Source organism: Tyto alba, unplaced genomic scaffold, assembly GCF_018691265.1.
Source record: "Tyto alba isolate M040663 unplaced genomic scaffold, T.alba_DEE_v4.0 Super-Scaffold_13, whole genome shotgun sequence".
Lineage (NCBI taxonomy): Eukaryota > Metazoa > Chordata > Aves > Strigiformes > Tytonidae > Tyto > Tyto alba.
In genome coordinates, this window is record NW_024881275.1 from 46,068,903 (window position 1) to 46,092,476 (window position 23,574).

Sequence of the window (23,574 nt, forward strand, 5' to 3'; positions counted from 1 at the left end):
GGTTGAAACTTTAAATATCACTTTTGTGTGGGTTCTTCCATGTCTGCTCAGAGGTGGACCCCTACTGCAGCTTTCTCTAAGGTGAGATGCTTATTGTGTCCCCCACCCCTACTCTCTCTAATCAGCCACCTACTTTCACAAAGCTGACAGGAGTATGCAAGGCTCCCAAGTCAAACACAGCTGAAAATGCCAAAGGAAGGATCCAAAAGTTACTGGGTGGGGGAAAAGGAAGAGGAAATAGTACACTCAGAAAGAGATAGAACATGACTTTCTAAACCTTACTTTCTTAGGATACCAGGCTAAACTGACCAAACACTGTGTCTGAGGTCCAGAGGCAAGACAGAGAGATGTGCAATATTGTAAATGACAAAGACAAGGAGCTGGTGCTGGGGCACTGACGCCTCCTAACTGGAGATGAGGAGCTGTACAGTTGTGAATGCTTTGACAAAAATTTAGGGATTTTGCTAAAATCAGCTTACTGGCTGTGTGTAAGATGCCAACGTAGTACACACCTTCAGCCACAATATTTTAATTGTTTGTACGGTCATAGACTGCAACAGTGGATGCTGGCAGTCAGATGCCTTTCCTACAGAAATGAAGCTTTTGGGCTCAGAATGCAGCTCTCCTCTTCAAATTCCATTTTTCTGCCCCCTCCACCACCCCACCCCCCCAACCCCACCCTGATTGAAGGGCCAGCATAGCAAATGTCATTTAGTAGTATCTCTAAACACATTGTATATCATGGACTTTTCAAAAACATACAAATTCTTCAAGAAATTATATCCTAGGAGTGGTATTTAATTGACAGGCTGACAAAACAAACATGCTTTTTCATACATCTCTCTGTCAGTTGCTACATAGTTATGCAACATTCAGAGGCATTATAGAAAATACTGTTATCTTCTAGAAAACCATGACTTTAAATATTTCAACTACTGGATTAAGACAGCTATATTCTTGTCATTCCACCTTTTTCTCTGACATATACATTTTTTCAGACCTATTCTCTTTATTATGGAGCATCAAAGAGGAGTAAAAGGCCAGTCAGGGTCCTCAGAAACAGGGAGTCACACTTTCCAAAGACTGATGATATTCAAAGAAGAGACTGATACATGGCAGACACTGAAAACACTGCGCTGGCACTGTACAGTTACATTTAGAGCCTCTATAAGAGAGAAGGGGCTTTTTATTCTTGAAGCCTTTGGCTTTAATTGGAATGGTGCCTTTTACAGAAGAATCCTTCAGCATAAAACCAATAGAAATTTAACCAGGCAACAGACTTGAGGGTAAACTGTCCACATAGTATAGAAAACACACTAGGTGCACATCCACAAAGTGTTTCAGGATTCAGCACACTAGGATTGGGAACCTGGTTACATAGCAGCAACTTCTGCCTCAAAGGAAGTGTCCCTGCAGTTACAGGTTTGCACACACAGCACTGACCCATGAGGTGCCAGCAAACGGAAAACTGCTGTAGAGCTGTTTGGACCAAGGTGCCCAGCTCTGCATAGGATTCATGATAGCCAGTCGTCTCCTGCTCAGATGTGTGTAAACCAAGTTGATCTTGGGTTTTAAACACACAGGAAATCACAGATCAATCCAATGCTGTCAGGCCAATTCTGTCTGTCTGTCTGTGATGAGGGACATCAGGGATAAACCATTCCCTGCTGGGCTTATATCTAAGCCCGAGCAAGCAAGAGTTTATGCAGAGCAGAACCTGTGGACTGGGACCACTGTTAACCTGAACAGAGAAATGTGGCTTGGAAATCCTACTGGGCATCACCAAGGTCTTGTATTCACTATCAGGAAGTAAAGGGGATTTTGGTCACATGCAAAGTTAAGTGGCAGATGAACTAGTTTTTAAAGGTCTTAGAAGCATGCAGATTTCAAAGCCTTACATGGTAACCACAAATAGTTTAGGTCTTGTCTGGTTTTCCATAGTGCATCCAGGTTATTCCTCTTTGGTAACTCGAGGATGCTTCAAATGATGTCAGCAAGGCTACATGCAGTGCAAAATATTAAGTCAATTTGTCTTCAACTATGATTAAGTATTTAAGACCTGTCTGACTTCAAACATAAATGTAAACATGTGCTTTGTTAATCTGGGACCCTCATTTGTGTACCTATATTGCAGAAGATAGGGACCCCTTATTTTAGATTGTATTGAAATTATTACAGGGTCAAGGGATTGGTTTGATTGTACTTTTATTTTGCGTATTGGCTCTCCTGACACAAAAACACAATAAGGATTATTGGTCCAGTTAGTAGGACTCATCTAAGTGCCATACCAAAGACTAGCTGTTGTTCAAGGAGAGAAATAGAGAGGAAATGTAAACTACCTCAAAGCTGAGGAAGAGTTACGATCAGGAGAGAAAAATGAAGCCAGATAGGGTCCTCTTTGTACAATGCACCCTGAAGAGCCTGAACTGTCCCTAATAGCCCTCCAAACTGAAACCAAGGGAGAAGTTCAATAACTTCAATCTGTCCTGTGATCCTCAGGGCAGTTGTTGGTGCTGATTCACTGAGGGAAAGACAGGCAGGCACTCTAATAATCCCAGGTGTTCCACCATAGAAAGACCATGTACTCATCTCCCATTTTCAGTCATTTTCTCATTCTGTTTTGGGTTGTTGACTTTCCCAGAGGACCCTTCCCTCTCTTTCTCCTTTCCTCCACGGCTGGGTGCTGAGGAGGTGATGAGCAGAGGGGTGATGTAAGAGGCGAGAAACACAGAGGACAGTTCCAAAATGAAATAAAACAAAAGTGGATGAAAAGCAGTGGATCAAGTTATGCATCTGCTATTAGTGGTTGGATAAAGAGGCCTGCAGTCCCAAAAACACAAAGGATTATAAATACCCAGAGAAATACTCTGTCTATCACCATAGCTATGTATTTCCAATCATCTTCCACCTGCAAGAGAAAAAAAAAAATGGAAAAGATAAACTACATGTAATGTAACATGCAATTGTGAGTAGACATTATGCAACAGAAATGTTCCTTGTGTTTTTGAATGTGAGGAAGAACATTCATGCAGTCATTGTTGTGCTTATAGTTGTGCAGTTGCTTGCACACAAGACACGGTTTGCTATTCTGTCCTGACTTGTCACACTGTCACTCCAATCAAGCCCCACTAATTTCAGCAAACTAGACAGCTGGACACATGGACTATAGCAAAGCAAAGGCCCTGACTGAGCAAACCACAGTGCCGTGTGCTAAGCAGGTCAGAGTGGATTTTGTATGTCTGAGAGATCTACCTTAGAACCATATTCAATGAAGTTTCTGTCCTTTAAACTGTACCTACATACAAGGACCAATGCATCAGAAGAACATTCACTCATATAAAACTAGTGACTGGTTAAGAGCTCTCTGCTGAGGGATGTTCCACTTGCTTTCCTAGTTTCTTGATGTTTTTCTCCAAGAGGCTGCTGCTGTACTGGTGAAAGAAAATGCAGCAAGAACTCCAGCTGCTGTAAATGTTGCCCCAATTTTAAAAGGCTTTTTATTTATATAAGGCTAGTATATGATATCACTTATATGGATTTGCATGTCTGGCTGAAGCAGAAGCAGACTGCAGAATCATTTCTTCAGTGCTTGCCTGAAAAGAACCCCCCTTTTTTTCCCAAAGAGAGGATTTTTCCCAAATGAAAAATCCTGCTTCCCATCCCTAGTATCTTTTGAAAGGTAAGAAACAGAGCTGCTGACGTACACACCAGACTAAGAATACAATTTCATGTGGCAGGTGAGATTTGCAAAATGCAAATCAGCAAAACTGGCAATGGAAGACTTATCATGAGCTGTATAATCAAGCTGGCATGTTATTTGGACCGCTTCACACAAAGCCTCTTCTTTTTTGGAGTGCACTGGAGAAATCAGCCGAATATGGTAGCTGAATATAGTACATGGATAAATTTCATGCAGCTGGTATGACAGCAAGAGCCAGGCTAAAATGCTGGGGTCAAGCAAAACATTAAGGGCATAGGTTCTAAGAAAAACTCGGCTCAATCTCCGTCTTCATTTGTGCTGATAGATTCCTGTCTTTGGCTTTCAGCTGGCATGTGTTGCATTCATCGTATGAATTCAGTCACCAGGCCTTAACTGTAGCCCATTATTCAGAAAGTTATGGCCTTTGCTTTCACATTAAATTTCTTCTGCAGGACATAAAAAGGGGAAAAAAAGTAATTTTTGGGTTGCACGGAAATTGCATGAATTTGTGCCGATTTCAACAAAATATTCTGATAGAAAGAATACCTTTCAACATTTCCCTCAGAAAAAAATTGTGTTCTCCAATACAAATACAGCAGTATTTAATTTTGAAATGGATTTTGCCATCATAGAGCATCAGAAAAATTTCAAAACTGAAAGCAAACATTTCACGACAGATCAAAGATAAATGTTTCATTAGGTTCTAAACACTTTTTTAAAACAAAGTGTCAGAGAATCCCTGTTCCTGGTGAGGCCTGGGTGTGGGGAAAGTCAGATAATCTTTCTTGGAGCTAGCTGCTTTAAGTTGCTTGTGTTTACACCTTAGGACGTGGCCCCAGAAATGTCTAAATTCCAACATGCATCACTTTCTATGACAGTAATCCCAGTTAGGATGAAAGATTTACAACCTCACACAAGCAAATTGATTCATTCAAATGCCAAGTCTCATTTTTAAATCCCTCTCTTCTTTTTTTAGTCTGTCTTTATTCATCTGTTGTCTGTTTTTATTCAGCTGTCTTCCCTCAAAACTCAACTTTTATTTCAACATATGTTTGTCATGGCTGAAAATACTGTATTGCTGAAGCCACAATTAGTCAAATCACTGTAAAAAAATCAGAACACACAAGACTGAAACAAAATACAGGCAACAGCATTCTGAAAAGAATATCTTTACCAGATTTGTCACTGACTGGGAATAGTTCTCCAGATCTGCTACTGCGTTGCTAGACAAGCCCTATTCTTTAAAAAGCATTTCCCAAATTTGATTGTTCCATTACTAATACAGAAAAGCACCCTGCTTGGCAAATAGCACCCTATTGAGATGTCACTGCTTTCCAGGGCTAAGCAGCTGGTGAGTAGTGGAAGAGGGTTGTTCTGAGGATCTACAGAAGTAGGGTTGGAAGAGGCCTTGAAAGGTCCTGTCTAGTCTATCCCTTGTCCTATGGCAGGATCAACTCTGCCTAAACCTCTGCTGATCAAAGTTCATTCCTCATGGCCATAACAGGCTGATGCTCCTCTTCTTTTCCTTTGAAGTGTGAGCCTTATGTCTAATCTAAAACTGTCTAGCTGCTTCAGTTAGCCACTGGGGATAGAAGAAGAACAGATGAGATCACTTTTCTTGTTCCATCCCCAATGGATGATTTATTTTCTCTCTTTCTGTAGGAAATATTGACCCATTCACAGGTCTCAAAATATTCTTCTCTAGATCCAACAACTCCAGTTCCTCTGGGCTGCCCTCCTAGAACATGTTTTCACTTGCTGGCAGTGTGGCCCCATGCCCAGACAGGTGGTTGCCTCCCTTACCTCTTTGGTTTCATTTTGAGACCTCATATTCTCTGCGATGAACTGAACACTGCTAATGACATCCTTCACTTCTGGGGAGTACTCCACGTGCTCTGACATCCATTTCAATGACTGATGGCTCAGTCGTCTTCTTTTCGTGGTGGTCAGTTCAGTTGCCTTATCACAGTGACTGCATCGCTGCTCCTTGTGTAATTTGGTATCTTTGTGCTTGTTGTACTTTGACTTGACTGACGTATTGACTAGTCCTTTCTTGTTTTTTCTGGAGATGTTTTTTTTCTGCTGTTCTAGTGGCCTCCGCATCAACAGAACTTTGGGGAACAGGCTAAGAAATACAGTTTTTACCCATTTGGGCATTGTGTGTGTTGTTGGAGTCCTGTAATGTATATTCAGAACAAACACTGTGATGACAATTGACAGAGTCACAAATATCATAGTGAAGAGTAAATATTCACCTACGAGGGGAATTACTAAAGAGGTGGATGGGATTGTTTCTGTGATTACCAGTAAAAATACAGTCAAAGAAAGGAGCACAGAAATGCAAAGTGTAACTTTCTCACCACATTCAGATGGCAGGTAAAAAACTAACACAGTCAGGAATGAGATGAAGAGACAGGGAATGATGAGATTTATGGTGTAAAACATTGGCAACCTTCGAATATAAAATGAATATGTTATATCTGTGTAGATCTCTTCACAGCAGTTATATTTGATGTCATGTTTATAGCCAGAAGCATCAACTATTTCCCATTCACTGTTTTCCCAAAAGTCATTCATATCTACTTTGGATCCAATGATCAGAAGATCAATTTTGGCTTTGTCATAGGTCCATGAACCAAATTTCAGCGAACAGTTCTGATGATCAAATGGGAAAAAGGTAATATCCATAGGACAGGAGCTTTTAAAAATAGCTGGTGGGGTCCAGGTGATCATTCCATCATAGCGAAGCAGGGCTTTGGTCTTGCCTTCAACTTGAAAATCTCCGACAGCACTAGAAAGACAAATGAGGCAAAGAAAGTAAAATTACCATGAAATTAAAATGTCTTTCATGGACACTGAAAGAGGGTACTTTTGAGAGAAAAAGTAAAATGGAAAAGTGTTCATCATACTTATTATACAAGACAATATCTGGTTTCCAAATTATATCGGCTGGTACCCTAACAAATTCGATGCCATCGTATTGTCTGGGATCCCATCGCAATTTGTAGTCATTCCAAATCTGAAAGAAGAATGGACAAGGGTTTTAAAACCTCGTATTAACAGCAAATATCTGCTTCTCAGATATTGATGTAAAATGACAGGCCATGACAAAGACTGAAAGTGCAGCATGTGTAGAAGGGGACGATGGTCCGAAAGACAACAAGGCCATGACCTGGAGAAACACTGGATGCATATAAATACTGTTTACATTGATTTGCTACTCCCTCCTCTGTGAGAGGACAGGATGCCAACGGTTATCCATTACTGACATGCTAAGATCTGTCTTCTGTCTTGCTACATCAGTATAGACCCTTACCTGTGCAAGGTTCCCTCTCCACTGCAGAGGGAAAATAAAAGCCTTGCTGCTGCTATCATGAGAGTGCACCCTGTAGGTTAAAGGAGGCCAGCATCAAAGGAGACCAGCATCCTAATGAGAAAGGAGGTACATATGCACACTAACAGGCAGTTGTCATGGGACACTACTGGTTCCAAAGGGGTATTGAATTATCCACTCAGGGGCAGTGAGGGATGCCCAGCACTGTTTAGTGACCTATCATGAGGCCATGCTCCATGCTCTCACAGCCTTCCCTGAAGATCCTGATCATAACTACAGTATCTTTTATGGAAAGTTTTGTGTAGACCACAATCAGTGCCTGAAGGAAACTGGGTTTGGGGAATTTGGCTTGTTTTTCTCAGTAGTTTAGGTCCTCTAAGGATCTTTGTCTATGTATAAGTGCTAAAACCATCAGGAAAAATGGAGGCATGTTCCTTCTGCTAATAAATGTTTTGCTTGGAATCTTTAATATGGAGATGACCTACGACTGCAGAGGTGCATATTTAATCACTCTTTAATGACACATCCAGTTAGGTTTACCAGATAAACCAATGATCATGAAGTTGGAGGAGAATATATCACACAGGAAAGATGGGAGATGTAACTTCTTGGAAATAAGAACAAAGAAAATACTTTTTAAAATGTGGCTTTGGTTAATGGAGCTTCTCTGTATTCACACCTTTAAAATCCTTATTACAAAGCAAGCACTTATTCTACAGATGTAGCTTACAACGTAACACACATTTCATCATATCAATGCAAAATGCATGAGAAACGCAATGCAGTCACTTACGTGTCTTAGCCACAAATTTGTTTCCATAATCTGATTGACTTCATCCTAGAAAGAAACACAGGCATGCATGTCTTCACTCCATAAAATAGTTACAGTAACCTGAGATGGTGACAAACTTATTCTGATGAAAATGGAAACTAGAATTTCACATTAACAGATACCAGAATTTTTTCTGTCTGTTTTCATGTGGCTTACATACTAGTGCACATTCATGCATAACTCGACTGAAAAAAATTTAAGTTCTACTGAAAAAATATGCCCCACAAATATCGCACGTACAAAGAGCTGCACTGTGTTGTGAGGGGCCTGAGTACTTGCAGAACACAAAACTTACAATTGCTCTGAGCAGTACCTGAGGAATAAGGTTCTGCTGGTGACTGTGTTTTGTTGGATTCGGTATTAGAACCTCTGTTTACACAGTACAGCACTGGTCAAGATTAAAGGAAAAGGGCATCTGTACCAGAGTGTTCTTGCATTTCTATGCAAATCTCTAGAGCAGATGCACTCAACCAGCGCTAAATTAGGTCACTTGTATTGAGACCTTGTTTTTTACAGTCAATTATTGCTATTGTGAATCAGAAAGGTGCTGCAAGAGACACCAAAAAAACCCCAAAATAATTGGATCTGCCTTCAGACTAAAAGTATTCAGGAAGACACATATTACATATATGAAAATATCTGCAAGAATATTGCTTTGAGTAGTTCTTAGTTTTTAAGAATGTGGACTCAAAAAATTTTATATTTACAAGCCAAATATAGAATATGTTGTAGATGAATTTTCAATGTTGTGTACTGCAGATTAAGTACAAAGATCATTTTGAAAGGCCTGTAGGGTTCCTGCCTATAGGTTAGACTATCTAAGTTCTTGTAAAAATCATTACTTTTTCTTGACAAAAGCCAACCGATTTATTTATAATATTCTTTTTTTTTTTTTTTTTTTTTCTCCAAAGACAGCACTGGGAGCCAGGGGCTGCAATGTGAGACAGAACTGCTGAAACCTGCCAAGCTACCTGTAACATGGAAACAAAATAATTTACAAAGGAACTCCAAAAGGTGACAACTGCCTTCACCATGAGGACTTACAATGCCTTCATTTATACCCTCAGACAACATAGCTGCTGGTGAATGTTCCTCCTTGCTGTTTGCCTGTCACTTCATTATGGACTCAACTAGGTACCTCAGAATCAAAATTCAGCCTCTGCTCTGTGGATAATTTGCTTCACAGAGCAGACTTCAGCAAGCGTTAAGGCCAGGTTTTGCTTCTTCCACAGTCCTTCTGCCCTGCCTAGCAGGTCTGCCAACTCAGACACACTCACCATTGTACACAGTGCACCCCAGAACACACAACATTCACCCCTCGCTCCATGCTTTAAAACACCACTTTGCAGGCCATATGTTTCTTATGTTATTTTGAAACCGACAAACTGAAAAAGCATGCAAAAAGGAAGAAGATACTATCTCTCAGGACCACTGGGAAATGACACTGGCCCCACAGGAGAACTAGGCCACAGGCTACACAATGTGGACGCAACCAGGTGCCTCTGGAGTGGGCTAGCCCTGTGGAGAGTGGACCTGAACGTTTGGTACTGCTGGTTTGGGTGCGAGAGTACAGAGTAAGCAAATGAATCTGTGCAGTTCAAATGGCTTATTCAAGCAACTGGAGTGACTTGGCTGACATAAAGAACAACAAAGGTTTTAACATGTACACATATGCACACACGACAGTGTCAGCTATGAGAGTTGTAGGTGCAACCATCGCAATTACATCTGCTGCTTTAGCAATCTGCATGTGTTTGCAACCATCCCCAAATCTCAGCAGTGTTCTGTAATGAGTCTTACCACATTTGTAAGCTGGGTAATGGCTAATTCAAAATACACTGTGACAGGATCAGACACATTTTCCACTGGCCTGATGAATTGGTTGTACTGGGAGAACAGTCTGTGAAATAATCGCTCCTCTGATTCGCAGGTTGTGGTATCTGTGTTGGTAAAGATAAAGCACAGCTACATCAGAGGTAAGGAAGAGGGAGAGAAGGTGATGGGTAACATACTAGTCTATGCAATATTTCTGGATCCTGTGCTTGTGCACATGTATCAAGATACAAGAGCACAGAGAGGAGAGGGCTGCCAGTCTGATGTTAGTTGAAAGCCTTCTCCTGCAGGATGTTGCCCAATGCTCCCTGTCTCTCTAAGATGTAAGGTAATGGCCTGAATTGAAATATCTCCTAAGCTGGACCTAGCCTATGGGCCTCCCTGTAGCCCAGCCTGATATCAGATCAAAGTAGAATGAGGTGGTGTGAAGGAAAAAAAGTAGAAATATGGTGGATTTCATCTTTGGGAGTTTTTATGGTAGAACTCAGAGTTTATGAAGAGCATAGCTACTTACTCAAAAATTAAAGCTGGAGGCTGCAACTAATGGATCAAAATCTATGTCAGGGACTCTGATTAGGTAATTATAATGATGCCTTCTAGTCTTAAAAACTATGACTACATTTTATCCTCATGTTTGTTATTTCAGATCTTTGGATAACGATTTTTGCTCTGAAGGGAGTTAGTTTATTAAGTTCAATGAGAAGAAAAAGTTGAAATATTAAAATTTCTTCTAGAACAGCATGCATCTTTGTAATACTGAACTGTTTTTTGGAAACATGAAGAACATTACTGTAATCCCCAGTCAATGCAGGACAGACCTGATGTCTTAGCGGGAATAAGGTGTATGACAGGCACTGAGCTGCCTCACTGCAGAGTCAAGAAGAATGCTCTATAATTTGTTACATCCAGCCCAGACCTGAAATAGTTATTTCCACAGTGCTAAAGGCTACAAACTTGATTTCAGAAGGAAAGATTAAATCATGTGGAGTCTGATGACATCAGCTCAGAATAATATTTTTCTTTAATAACTTTGTTATTTCAGTGCACTACTATAATTCAGCACTTAAATTCAAAATACTTTAGAAGGCAAAGATTTAGAACTTGATCCTCATATTGAGCACAGCTCTGTTATTAAAGCTATATGATGATGCCAAAGATACTACTGATACAACTGAGGAAAACTTAGTTTTTCAGATACATGGTCATAAGTTCTTGCTTTAGTCCCAGACTGTACTAGAACATGTCAGGAAAGCAGTCATGATAAGCCTTTATGACTACAAATATTAAACATAGAAGGAGTTTGTGTCAGACAGCTTGGTCTCTGGCTCAGCACAGGACATAAATTTGCAATTTACATTTTCTTCAGTGAACACAAGGGCCTGTGGTTGCACAGATGTCCTACAGGGAGATGCTTAGTCTCAGTACACTGCACTGTTTTCATGCTTAGGCCATCTTTACCTTGGTTTTGAAAAAAATGACATTTCTGCCTCTATGGTGCTATAAAGCATGCTGATTTAGGAGAGTATCACAATTAAACACTGAAATGTTTGTTACCAGTGACTTACACGTATGTAAAGAAAATTCTAGTAAAACTTCCATGACTTCATGTTTCATTTAATTCTTTTAGCATCATCCTGAGCAGATACATCAATGTCTGTAAAGTCTGGATGTTTGTATACCATTTATTGTGTCATTCAAAATGGAAATTGCAATTTCCTTTTCGGATTTCATCATAGTCATCCATCACACTGTGACTAGAAATACTCAACTATGGGAACAGGAGTTTCTTAGCAAAGTCTCATGACTAAAGCTGGTGAGACTAAAATCATGCTTCATTTGAAATTTTCCTACTGGCTTCTTAACAGACACATGTTTTAAAATAAAGTGAGAGAAACAGACAAGTCTTTAGGCATCTCATTTTTATACATCAGTTGCAGATTCTCATCCTACTGGTGCTGCTTTAAGACAATGCCTTATGCCTTGCTAACACAAGCACTGTAATTCACACATGTCTTGGTCATCAGCAAAAGTGAGACTTTCAAAAAAGATGTAGTGTCTTAAAAGCAAAAATCCTGCTAAACCTTGGTGAGACTTGTGCATGGAAATCATGCCAGCGTGTTTAACCATAGAACACAAACAACAGTGAACAAAAATGTATCAAGTTCTCACTTTTGAAGGTGTGAGTACCGAACGTGCATATCTTTAGTCTGCATTATTTAAGCAATTGCAAAATTCAAGAAACAAATTAAACTACTAGAACTCCTATTTCATTTTCATTGTTTTCTAGAAATTTTGTCAGTTAGTTATCAAACCAAAATGAAGAGTTTTTTATATGAAAACTAGTATTGCTTTAGCTCTCTTAAAAATACTGTTGAACTGTTACAGATTTCCAGTTAGAAATAGCTGGTAGAAGTTTTACATTTAGTTCATTTCAGGAAAACAGAAGCAGACACAGTAACTAGAAAATATTTTAGAGACTAGTATCAAAGAGAGCCTACCTTTAATCAAGGATGTGAACACACATGCCCACACATAGAAAGCAGGGTAACACCAACATAGCCACCCCTCAGGACGCATTGCTAGCAGCAAAATAGAGCTTCCTTTTGAGAAGAGAGTTTTAGGGAAAGAAACAGAAGGCAAGAAGACATACAACCTCCCTGGATGGTAAGTAGGCTGTACAAAGATGGATTTCGGTTTTGCATTTGCAGCAAACCCTGCAGTCTGCTGAGCAGAGCAAAGCCTTGCAGAGTTGTTTCCACTATCATTAGGTGAAGAGAGCTTGTGCTGTGCAGAGAGAAAGGAGTAGAGCAGCATCCTATCAGGTGACTCTTCACATTTCCAGTCACCCGCACCCTTGCCTCTGGGGAATGTGTAAGAGTGGGAGAGAGAGGGAAACCAAGACACGGGGTGGCCAGTGTGCAGTGGGGGGAGCAACTTAGCCCTTCACCCACTGGTTAAAGAACACTCATCCAAAAGAACACTCATCCAGACGCAGCTGCTTTAGCTTTAGCCTGGTGCTCCCCTGAGTCAGTCTGGCGAAACATGCAGAGATGAAACAGCTTCAGTTCATTGGCTGAGGACTAATTCTGCAGCAGGAGAAAAGAATGCTCTATGGTTTTAACACCTTTACCAGAAACCACCTGAACCCTGAAATAAGTACAGCATCATGTGATAGAATTGTTTGACAGTATTTTGAGTGAATAAATCTAAGGAAAGTAGATTTATTATTGCCATCTGACAGGAACAACTAAGCATGCTAAATTCTTTTTCTGACAGACAAGTCAGCTCACAACACCAATTCTTCTATAATTTTTTTGGTGTGTAGTGATTCCTGTGCCAGTATCTTGCTAGTGCAGAATTAGAGTAGTACAACAAAAGAAAAACATCCCGTGCTGTTACAGAAGTACCTAGCTGGCCATGTTCACTCAGGCAGAGTGTTACTCTTAATCATAGAAATTTAAAAACTTGAGATCATGATCCTGTAGAGATTAATGCCTGCTCACTCCTCAAGTGTTCAGTATGCATGTCCTTGCAACAGGAATGCCTGAAAAGAACCTATAAGAAAAGGGTCTGAGAAACTGAGGGCCCTGTTTAACTTCACAGGGGTGGAAGGCACCAAAGGTTACTTGCTGTCCAGCCTCCCACAAAGCAGCTCAGACAAGGAATCTCCTTTATGTGTGTTCAACCCAGCATGAACAAGTCTGAGTGACTGGAGAAATGATTTGATCAAAACAGAAATGGTGCTGATTTCCAGGCAGTTATATTGTTGTGTAAGTGTGGAGAAAAGAGAAAAACCATAAACAGAAAAATTAATGCCCTTTATACTGCAGAACATGGAGGCAATACTGCAGCTCAGGGTAAGAAAGGGATTAATACTTCACACAAGTTGTTAAAATACATGTATAAGGGAAGAGGTCTGTCTGGAAGAAAGAGACTCAGGAATGAGTTGCCTGCATAGAGAAGATATCTGAAGTAGACAGTGTTGCCCATAGCAAGTTTTGAGGGATGAAAAGCCAGTCTTGGAGGATTACTAACAGAAGCCCTACTCCAGAGCTCACTGGAGTCAGGAAGCCTTAAGCAGAGAGAGAGAAAACATAAAAAATCAAACCACAAGTGTTTGAGGGGCTGGGAGTCATCTTGCACTCTCAAAAGAAGCAGCAAACTAACATGGTTGTAAGTGAAGACCACAAGACACAGCTATGAAGCGTCTCCACGCTGAAATTAAATATAAATTCCCCTTAGAAATTATTTGAATATGTGTGTTTCAGCAGAGTGATTCTTCTTGTAAATTTCCATTTTGTCAACATTTTCCAAGGAAAAAAAGCAAAACCCACAAAAACTATTTTGCTCTGTGTCTGGTTTTCCCCAGATACAATGCTTGTTAGAAAGATGTTAACAGCCCAGGTCCATAACCTTGCAGTTCCCTCTCCTTACCCAATGAAGTTCATACTTCCTCCTTGAGTTTATGCTGCCCATGGTGCAGTGTGGCTAGTAAAATCACGCAGCCATTCAGCATCACAGGACACCTCTGGCTGGCTGTAGTCATGGCATTTGCACTCCTGTTAAAGTCCAGTGATTGTAGAAAGGTGACATACGATAACATGGATTCAATTTGAAAACAAACTAACTCCAGATTAAAATGTTTTGACATTTCCAAACATTTTGTTCTTCCAAAAAACTGAAAGGCCAGGGAATTGGATGTAAGAAGTTAACATACCTGCAAATGCATATCTGGGTTAAACTGAAGGGCCTTCAGAGGTAAGGGTAATAAGCATGTTTCCCCTCTGGAGAGGAGAACAATGGTAGGCCAGCTGTCAAGATGATTCTTACTGCCAAACTTGAGGTAAGGAGCTGCTTTCTTATGGGGAAGAAGGGACTGGGGAAGCAGGCTGAGTTAGGAGGCAATACCAATCATTTAGTGAGCAGATGGCAGGAGGGATTGTGCCACACCTGATGGTGTGGGTGCTGCCTTTGGGAAAGGTTGAAGAGGAAGGCAGAGTTCAATGGCAAGTGCTGATGAGGCATCCTGATAGAGAGTCCAGAGAGTCCAGCTGAGGTATTGCCTCAGCAACAAGGAAGCCAGCTGGAAATAGAGTAAGAAGTTTGTGAATCATTGCTGCTAGGGAATGCACCTAATTGAATCTAACATGAACTGGCCAAGAAAGGTGTCAACATGCCAGGCTCAAACAGTAAGCACATACTGACAGGCTTTCGCTCTTCTTTTGCCCTCCATGTGTGGAAGAAGAGGCTGATTTAGTCTCTTCATATGTGCCTTTACTTTCCAAGAACATACTGATGAACATCCAAAACCAAGACAGCAGGCTTATTAAGCATTTAAGGCATTGCAGACCTTAGGAAGAGAGGCAGAAGACATCTCTGAGCTCAAAGTGGAAATCACCAGGAGACATTTCACACAAGTAGTTTGGCAAAATGGTTGCAAAGATTTAAATCTTCTGGAGGCAAAATTCATAATCTATTTATTATGTTATCAGAGTTATCCTTCATTAACAAGTGTTCATCTCTTACTAAGTGTTGTGGTTTAACCCCAGCCAGCAACTAGGCACTATGCTGCCACTCACTCACTCCTGCCCCAACAACTAGTGAGATGGGGAGAACTGAAAACAAGTAAAACTTGTAGGTTAAGGTAAAAACAGTTTAATAATTGAAATTAAAAAAAAATATAACAACAACAACAATAATAATAGTGAAAAGGAAGGTAACAAAAAGAGGGTGAAATAAAATGCAATAAAAACAAGAGATGCACAGTGCAATTGCTCACCATCTGCTGACTGATGTTCAGCCAGTCCCTGAGCAATGATCCACCCTCGCGGCCAACTCCCACCAGTTTGTATACTAGGCATGAACACACTAGGACACTAAGGCAGAACAAATCATAGCTCCCTATGTTCTCCCTTCTGACATCATCCAGGAGGTGTTTTGTCTCTGTTTTGCTTGGTTACTCCTGCTCTTTGTTTCTGAACTGCATTCCCCCAGCCCTATCCCCTCTCTCCCAATTCAGTAGGCAAATGCTTGTCTGATGGGCTTTAGATCCCAACTCCACCTTTCACGTTCCCCACCTTTCAGTCATTTTAGTGTTTTCCTTCTCATGCTATCCTTCTGTCACTTCATCCTGGCACTGTCCTAATGTCCTGTGTCATCTCTCAGTGATCTAGCCTCTGGCAGCCCCCTGGCACTCAGCTTCTTTTCCTTCCTCTACCCTTCACCTTGCATCTGCCCATGTTGAAAACACCCCAGTTACCACAAAGCCTTCTGCCTCCAACCTGATGCTCTCCTCCAAACCTGTTTCCTTCTGTCTTTTTTTCTCTCCTCTCATTTTTTTTCTCCTCTCTTCTCTATCTACCCATCTTCTTGCCTTTTTTCCTCTTGTGGACAAAAGCACTGAAGGATCAAGAGGTGATGAGAAAGACAGGGGAGGGAGAGAAAAGTCATAAATTTTGTCCCCCATCTATTATTTCTTTTTGTTCCTGTTACCTGTTATTACTATTTTTCTTCCCTGTATACCTGCTACAACCTCCATCTTTCTAGTCCTGCCTCCTTCTCTTTACCCTGATATCTGAGATCGCTTTGTTTCTCTCTCTCTTTGTGCTGCCCCTTCTCTTCCTTCATTAATGTTTTGTCCCCTGAAGCCTGCTCTGCCTGCCATAGCTTTGTGTTCTAACACTGAAATACACAGCAGAAAGCACAAGCATGTATCAGCTTCCCCAGGTGCTGAAGCAGCACCTCCCATGTTCACACTGAGACATGCACAACCAACCCTCACTCTCAGACAACTCTGAATACATTATGTTGTCCTCTCTCATGTATGTGCATACATGTAATGAGCCATGCACTTCCACCTGTGTGAAACCTGGCATATCTTTGTAAATGCCTGACAGGGAAATCCAACTGGTGACAGCAGCCTGACAAAGCCTGCATTCTTCAGAGACCCAGTATAATTTCCTACAGCTTCACAGAAGCAATACCAACAGCAGCACTTCTCCATTCCTCTTTTTATTCTTCGTTTGTGGAGTGAGAGCCATAGGGAAGTGGAGAAACACAGCTCTTCCCAGGGCACTGAAGAATAAAACATTCTATTGCTGTTTGTTCTGGCCTTTCACATGCTGTACCTGCCTCGTCACTGTTGATCACAGTCTCATCAGGGCAGAAGGTTTCTATTAATCTGTCAGTGCTGAGTGCAGTTGGGGTCCTTTGTTTTGTTTGACTCCTGGATATCACTACAATAAACCAGGCTAATAAAGCATTTATCAGAAGAATATTAGGAATCCAGTTTCACTGTCATGTTGGCAGACATTCAACTATCACAAAAGTGGATAGAAGCTGACTTCCAGGTCATTACCCTTTGCTTAAATGTTAGTACAGTCCAGCTCATCAAGCATCACACCCTGAGCAGAACGTTCACACAGCTCATTCATCTCTTGCACGCCCTGCAGCAAAGCCCGGATCTCACCCAGATGTAAGCCCTGGGCTTTGGCCTCTGTCCTGCTCTCTGGGATCTCATGTGTCAACAGCATTTGCTGTCTGATCTACTACGCACTGACCAGTGGCTTCTAGTGTGCAGGAGATATGAAGCATGAGTGAGGATGGAACTTCAACAGCTGCTTGTGCAGATGTCCACAGTAATATGCTTGTGCTTCAGGATCATTTATACTAAAGCATTTTTTTGTTATTCAGATTTCAAACAATGGGTGGGAAGAGGCATTGTAGGTTACATTGATTAGGGCATTTCCACATACTGAGCATAGAATTTCTTCAGTTCAGTAGCTTCCTCTGTGATACAGTCTTTTCTTCCCTTTTCTTTTGTTTTAAAGAGATTGAATCGCAACACCTCTGTCAGACTCCTCTTGCTGCCCCAGCTGAAGTCTGGTATGTCAGGCAGTCAGTACACACTGTGTAGCCAAGTACATTAATGGGGATGCCTGTTCTCATGATGCTGCCTGCTAAGCAGCTGCAGTACCCAGAATCCAACACAAAGATCCATCTTTTATAAGCTAAGGCATCACTGATGGCAATATCCTCAAAGCACCTTCCACTGTACATATGGGTCAAATAGCATCAGGTTTTTTAGCTTTTGTGACCTCCAGCCTGGAACAACTCTTCTTGAAACTTGGAGACCTACATGGGCTGATAAAACCTGATCCATTTCAAGGAACTAAAACCGAAACTGATCACTTGTTTGGCTTTTATGGCATTCTTACTAAAGGAACAATCCTGGAAGTATGTTTTCAACATGTAAAATACATGTTTCCACACTTCACTAATGTAAATAATTTTCTTTGGTGCAAACATACTTTTACATTGTAGGGAGGGGTGATTAGATGTTTCTGAATCTTCTTTTGACCTCTTTGCCATAGATGCCATTTCTCCTTAGTCCCAAAATGAAAATCAAGACATATTTTGAGGCAAAACTCTAAAGGGATATAATGGAGATAGACTAGCAGGAGATAGACCTCTAATGCACATAGTTGTGATAACATAAACAACACAAAGTCCAAGCTTGAGTAGGATCTTTTGGAAGCCACCTAATTCTACACTGATATCTGCAGTGCCCCCAGGGATGCTAGTATAGCCAACATTTTACTTCTAGGAAATTTCACATCTCAAAAATGGGGAAAAAACAAATCAAGCAGAAGTGCAAATGGAATGCTTAAAGGGATGCTATAACATAATATCCCAATATGATGGCTTGTTGGATTCAGTGAGTGTAGAGGGCTCTCCTAATGTCCTCTTCTTGTATTGAGGATAATGGGTATAGTAGCAATAGTTAGGGAAAATATGACAGCAGTGAGTATGAAGACTGGAAAGGGTAGGCATCTTGGAATGAAAGGTACAGGGTCAGATTGAGCAAGAGAGTGATGGGGATATGACTGCAATAAGGAGTCCCAGATTGAAGGTCTGAAACCTCCTAGACTAAAAGGGATAAAGGAAAAAAAGAATATTAGAGGGTTAACACAACAGGGAATGTTACCTGGAAATGGGGAGAAGTATGATGGCCTTAGAAAAGAATTACTGGAGGACAATGTGGCTTTGTCTGTGTATATGCATCAAGCCAGATTTCCTCTTCATCCACATTTTTTTCTTGGAATAATGAACTGAAGTTTAGGCTGCTCAAAATGCAAACGCCCAATTTCAGCCCTTACAAGTTCATTAAATAATAGATCATTGCAAGGAGCAGGTAACTGAAGTACCATGTGAACAGAGCCACGCAGATGAAGCACATGAAACAGTGCTCTTTCTCATCTGACATTTCATGAATACACTCATATGCTAGCTGAATAACTTCTCTGAGGCTGAGAGAGGCTTGGTGGACTAAGATTTCAAACTTAACAAGTGTTTTTGCAAATTCATGGGTGTGTCCCAGAGAAAGACAAAAATCCATGGAGAACTTTGTGGCTGAAAACTGAGGAAAAAAAAAAAAAAGCCCTTAAACTAATTAATGTGGGAAAAACCACTAATAATTGAAAAAAAAATATTATAGTTAATCACGAGGGAAATGGGTTGGTCAGTGAGCTGGAGGACTAATGAAACATCGTTTCTTGTGCATGTATCTTTTGTCTCTAAACTTCCCCATACCTCAACAGCTTTATCCATTCCTCCTGTTCCCTTTTAAATCCTTAAGGGGTACAAAGCAGCATGTGTAGAAGGTAGGCAGGAGCTACATGTAAGTTGAGTAGTAGACTAATGTATATGTGTTGACTGGCCATGTGACTAGTTCCAACTGAGATCTACAGCCTGTCCATTGTTCTTTCAGATGGGGCAAATGGAAATCTCATTTAGATTCTTATCCCTTTGTGCAGTTTTTGATTCACACCAAATTTACAGAAACTTAATTGTCTTTAAAATATATTATAAATTGGCCTTTGGAGGGGTCAATAAGTTGACAGAAAAGAATACATGATGACATAAATATTGTTTGAACAGGAAGTTGGGCTGAAATAAAGAACAGTCTTTCCATTCCTTCTTTAATCATTAGCAAAATATATAGAAAACAAAAGCCTCACACAGGAAATAAGTAAAATAGAGTATCTCTCCCAGGTTTTATCCCAAAATCTGGAGTAGGAAGAACACCAAACACTTGGACAAGCAGAACAGAGAGATGAAGGACAAATCTTCTCAACATAGGTGTATCTCCTGGAAGCTTCCTGCCCACCACATGTCCAAGTGCAGCAGAGATAACAAAGGCTTGACTGCATGGTGATAAACACTGTATCCATTCATGTCTCTTTAAATGTCAGATTCCAACTGAGATAGAAACCTCAGAAATGCACCACATCTAGACCAGGCAGCTATTCCTCTGCCACTAATTTTCTGTCAGAGGACTGAAACTAAAGAGAAACTAAGTGAGGGAAAAGCCTTCATTAGGTTAGACACCTAAGTAAACCCTTGTACCTTGCTGAAGTTGGAGGAAAGCCTTAACAATGCACTGGGTACTCTAAAAGTCTAGCTCCCAGTTGACACTCCAGCCCATACCAAAAAAAGAGTCATTTGAGAGAACATGTAAATGCATGAGGTGAAAAATCCATGTCAGCAACAATTCTGACATACACTTCTCAGATTTCCCCTGTAATAAAACCAAACCAATACCCCTTTAAAAATACCTATGGTACCTCTGCCTGAAATCTGAAACACTTTCCCAGGTGATGAAAATGTTGAAGGACTGAAATAAAAAGGCCTAAACCATAGGCCTCGAATTAAAGCTGACTTCTGAGTGAAACTCCCATCCAGCATCTTGTCATCATGAAATGTGACCACATGAACAACCCCTGAAAACTATAAGTAAACAATAGGAAGGGACTATAAATCCCAAATGTAAAGAAAAACAGGAACTCCTCGAACCTGCCCGGATCCTGCCCAGATCCGGGCATGCCCAAGTGAGGCAAGTCAATTCACCAGATTTCTCCCATGCATTTTGTCATATAGATTTATAGATTATGTATAAAAGCCGGGCCCTCTCACAGCACAGACGGAGACCTCACCTACGAGCGGACACCCTGCGTAGGACTTCCCAATTTCTGGGAAAGGCTCTCTGACCCTTCGCTGTGACGGGGCTCCCCAGCTGATGCATGGGTCAGGGTGATGGTAAAGCATGAGGGCAATTGGTGATGTATCTTTCTCAATCACTATAGCTAGTTTTATGTAGTAATGACTAGGTGCATTACCTTGCTTATTCTTTCTGCTGCTTTAAACTAAAGTAAATAAGCCTATTTCTTGAGCTTGGTGTCTGTGTCCTTCGTGTTAACCCCATCAGTTGGCAAAACAAGGACCCAGGTTCTCTGCGGACCATAAAGAGGCCATAAATTTTGTTTGAAAGTTGTCAAGACTTCAGTCCTTACTCCTTATTCTGGAACACTGGAATAATTTATAAATGTTTCTCTTAAACATTCTTCATGTCTAGCTCCCCAACATTCTCAGGGCATTACAACATTTTTATGGACACTGAAAATGTATTTGCACATGGTAAAGAGGACTTCTGAAGACAGAGAAGGATATTCTTCTGGAAGCTAGATAGGTGCTGCAGTATTTTGTAAGGGCTCAATATATTTAAGACATACCTCTAAAACTTTGCCTGGGAATTTGCCATATTCAGTGTAAATGAATAGATAGTAGCTGAGCAAAACCATAAAAAAATTATGAACTCCACTCTCCTATCTTTGTTAAAATGAGCCAGGGAGCTGGGAAGGTTAAGTAATCCTGTTCGTTTCAGCATCTTGAGAGATGCTCTCATCCTTAGTGTTCTGTGATTTTTGAAAAAAACTATCTTGTTTGGGATTATCTGTGCTTGGTTTTGTGAGTAGCTTTGATCCCTTCTGATTAGTAAGTATTAATGTTATTTTTTTAACCTGGTTTATTGCCTTTCTACTCCAAAAGACCATTATCTTCAATCTGGAATAACAAAAGTAGCAATAAAAATGTTTGGCTTTGACAGAACCCAGCACTTCTCTCTCCACCTATCTTCCCAACCCATCACTAAAGATTTCTGGAGTTTCTCAAAGCCAGTGGGCAGTGAAGATGCCATTCTGTAATGCAGGAGTATCTGAATATTCCAGTGACAGAAAGATCGACTTTGCATGAGCTCTGCACAAACACACTGAGAGACAGCCCATCTTCAAAGGAGTCAATATCTAAAGTGGCATAGGAGACAAGGCATGGAGGAAAAAAATGTCAGTGGTCACATGAACACATGGAACAGCCAAAGCACTGAGCAATCATGGGAGTCAACAAAAATTGAACAGGAAAATGTGGACTTCAGGGCACTAACCACGAAGGGATACTTCCTGGATAATCAGGCATATTCACAATCATAATTTCATCTGGACTTAAGTTGCTATTTCTGGTTTTCATCATATTTCACTGGAAATTGGTCAGTAGGAGCCCTGCTCGCAAAACTAAAGACACAAAATCTTGAGAAATTCTGAAATGAAATTAATGATGGAAACAGGCAAGAATGTAGTCAGTCAGACCTCAGTAGTCCTGTTAAAATTCCATGTGGAACTAAGAAATTGTGTAAATGTTTTTCTTTTGACTCCATGAAAATCTATCAAAGTACGTAGGTTTAGAGCACCACTGATGTCATATTTTTGACATACAATAAAGTGCATTGAGAATGCTTGGATTTCCTATCAGCTGAGAGCTTTGGTCACAATTCTTCTCAGGGGACATTTTTTCTTCTCCAGAAGGAACTAGCGCAAGTCACTGGTGAACTTCATCTGCTTTGAAAGAGAAAATTGTTATCTCAGTGCTAAAATTGAGTCTGCACTCTGGCACAGAACTTGTACTCACATTGTGACAACATGTCTGAACAGTTGTTTTAAATAGCCCAGAGCTGTTTTTCTGAGCCATTTCTACAGTTTGTCAGAAAATCATGAAAATTTTCAAAAGACATTTTAATTTTCTTTTAAGTAAAAAAATAAAATGAGGGGAAGAAGTATTTGGCCAAACCTAAACTCCCTGACAAGAGCTCCTGGCAAGGAGAAGAGGAGCATCCTATGACTGTAGTGACATACAGAAGCCTCAGAAGAGCAAGCAGCCAATTGACATCTCCCATGAAATCTCATCATGACATGCCTCCTATGTGAAATATTTCAATTTTCAGTTGATTTATATGAAGGGTATGGAAAAGACTCTTTTACTCTTAGAAAATGGTGCCATCCTTCTGTAAATAGAGCCACTTAGCCAAAAAGACTAAGCTTCCCAGACTTCAGCTGCAAAGACTTTTAATCCACTTTATTCATTACTTAATTGCTGGCTCTCAAACAAAGTACCGAGAAAGACAGTTGTGGGACTGACGGAATTTAAATCAATCACCAACTGAAGAGGTGCAAAGAACAACGACACTGCAGTGTAAGTGACCACAGCTCCAGTGGTCCTGAAGCATGTTACTTTGGGATGCCCGAGTTACGATTTTTTTAACCTGTTTGGGCTAGCCTAAGTTAGCATCTGGAAGGAGAGCACTTCAAGGCTGCCCATTACCATTTAAATGCATGACAAATTCAGATCTAAATCTTCTGGTAACTCAGAAAGAAAGAAACAAAATGTATCCTCTGCTATGTGAGGATCAATCCTACTAAGAAAACAGTTACTTTGTACTGAATGCACAAATGGGTGCATTCAGGTAAAGAAGAGCCAAGTGGAAGGATCTTGCTTTTGGGAAGTTGGTGGACTTGTTCATCTCTCCTGGACACCTTTGTATTAGTGAGGGAGGCATGGAGGCCATCAGCAAAGTTGACTGACTTTCTTCTTCATGTAGCAATGCTATTTTTTGTTAAATGACTGTCTGACAGCTACAAAGATCTGTACACTCCATTTAATGCATGGTTTTGTGAACCTTATGAGTTCAGACGTTTTTAGGACAGGCTG

The 23,574-nt window shown here is 40.6% G+C and overlaps 1 protein-coding gene across 1 annotated transcript; it reads right to left on the reverse strand.

Annotated features, from left to right (window-relative positions):
- Positions 1 to 790: 790 nt before the first annotated feature.
- Positions 791 to 12,610, reverse strand: CHRNA6 (cholinergic receptor nicotinic alpha 6 subunit). The gene is made up of 6 exons (XM_009973550.3): positions 12,198 to 12,610; positions 9,667 to 9,806; positions 7,828 to 7,872; positions 6,610 to 6,719; positions 5,504 to 6,491; positions 791 to 2,908 (listed from the first exon to the last, which is right to left on the reverse strand). Exons 1-6 carry the CDS (start codon positions 12,511 to 12,513, stop codon positions 2,786 to 2,788), a joined length of 1,722 nt encoding a protein of 573 aa, XP_009971852.2. The 5' UTR covers positions 12,514 to 12,610; the 3' UTR covers positions 791 to 2,785.
- Positions 12,611 to 23,574: the final 10,964 nt, after the last annotated feature.

Coding starts and splice junctions, on each gene's coding strand:
- CHRNA6 (XM_009973550.3), bottom strand. CDS start 12,513: ATGCTGCTCTACTCCTTTCTCTCTGCACAGCACAAGCTCTCTTCACCT. Junction 7,873..9,666: donor TTACCCAGCTTACAAATGTG/GTAAGACTCATT, acceptor GTTTCTTTCTAG/GATGAAGTCAATCAGATTAT. Junction 6,720..7,827: donor CAAATTTGTGGCTAAGACAC/GTAAGTGACTGC, acceptor TTCTTCTTTCAG/ATTTGGAATGACTACAAATT.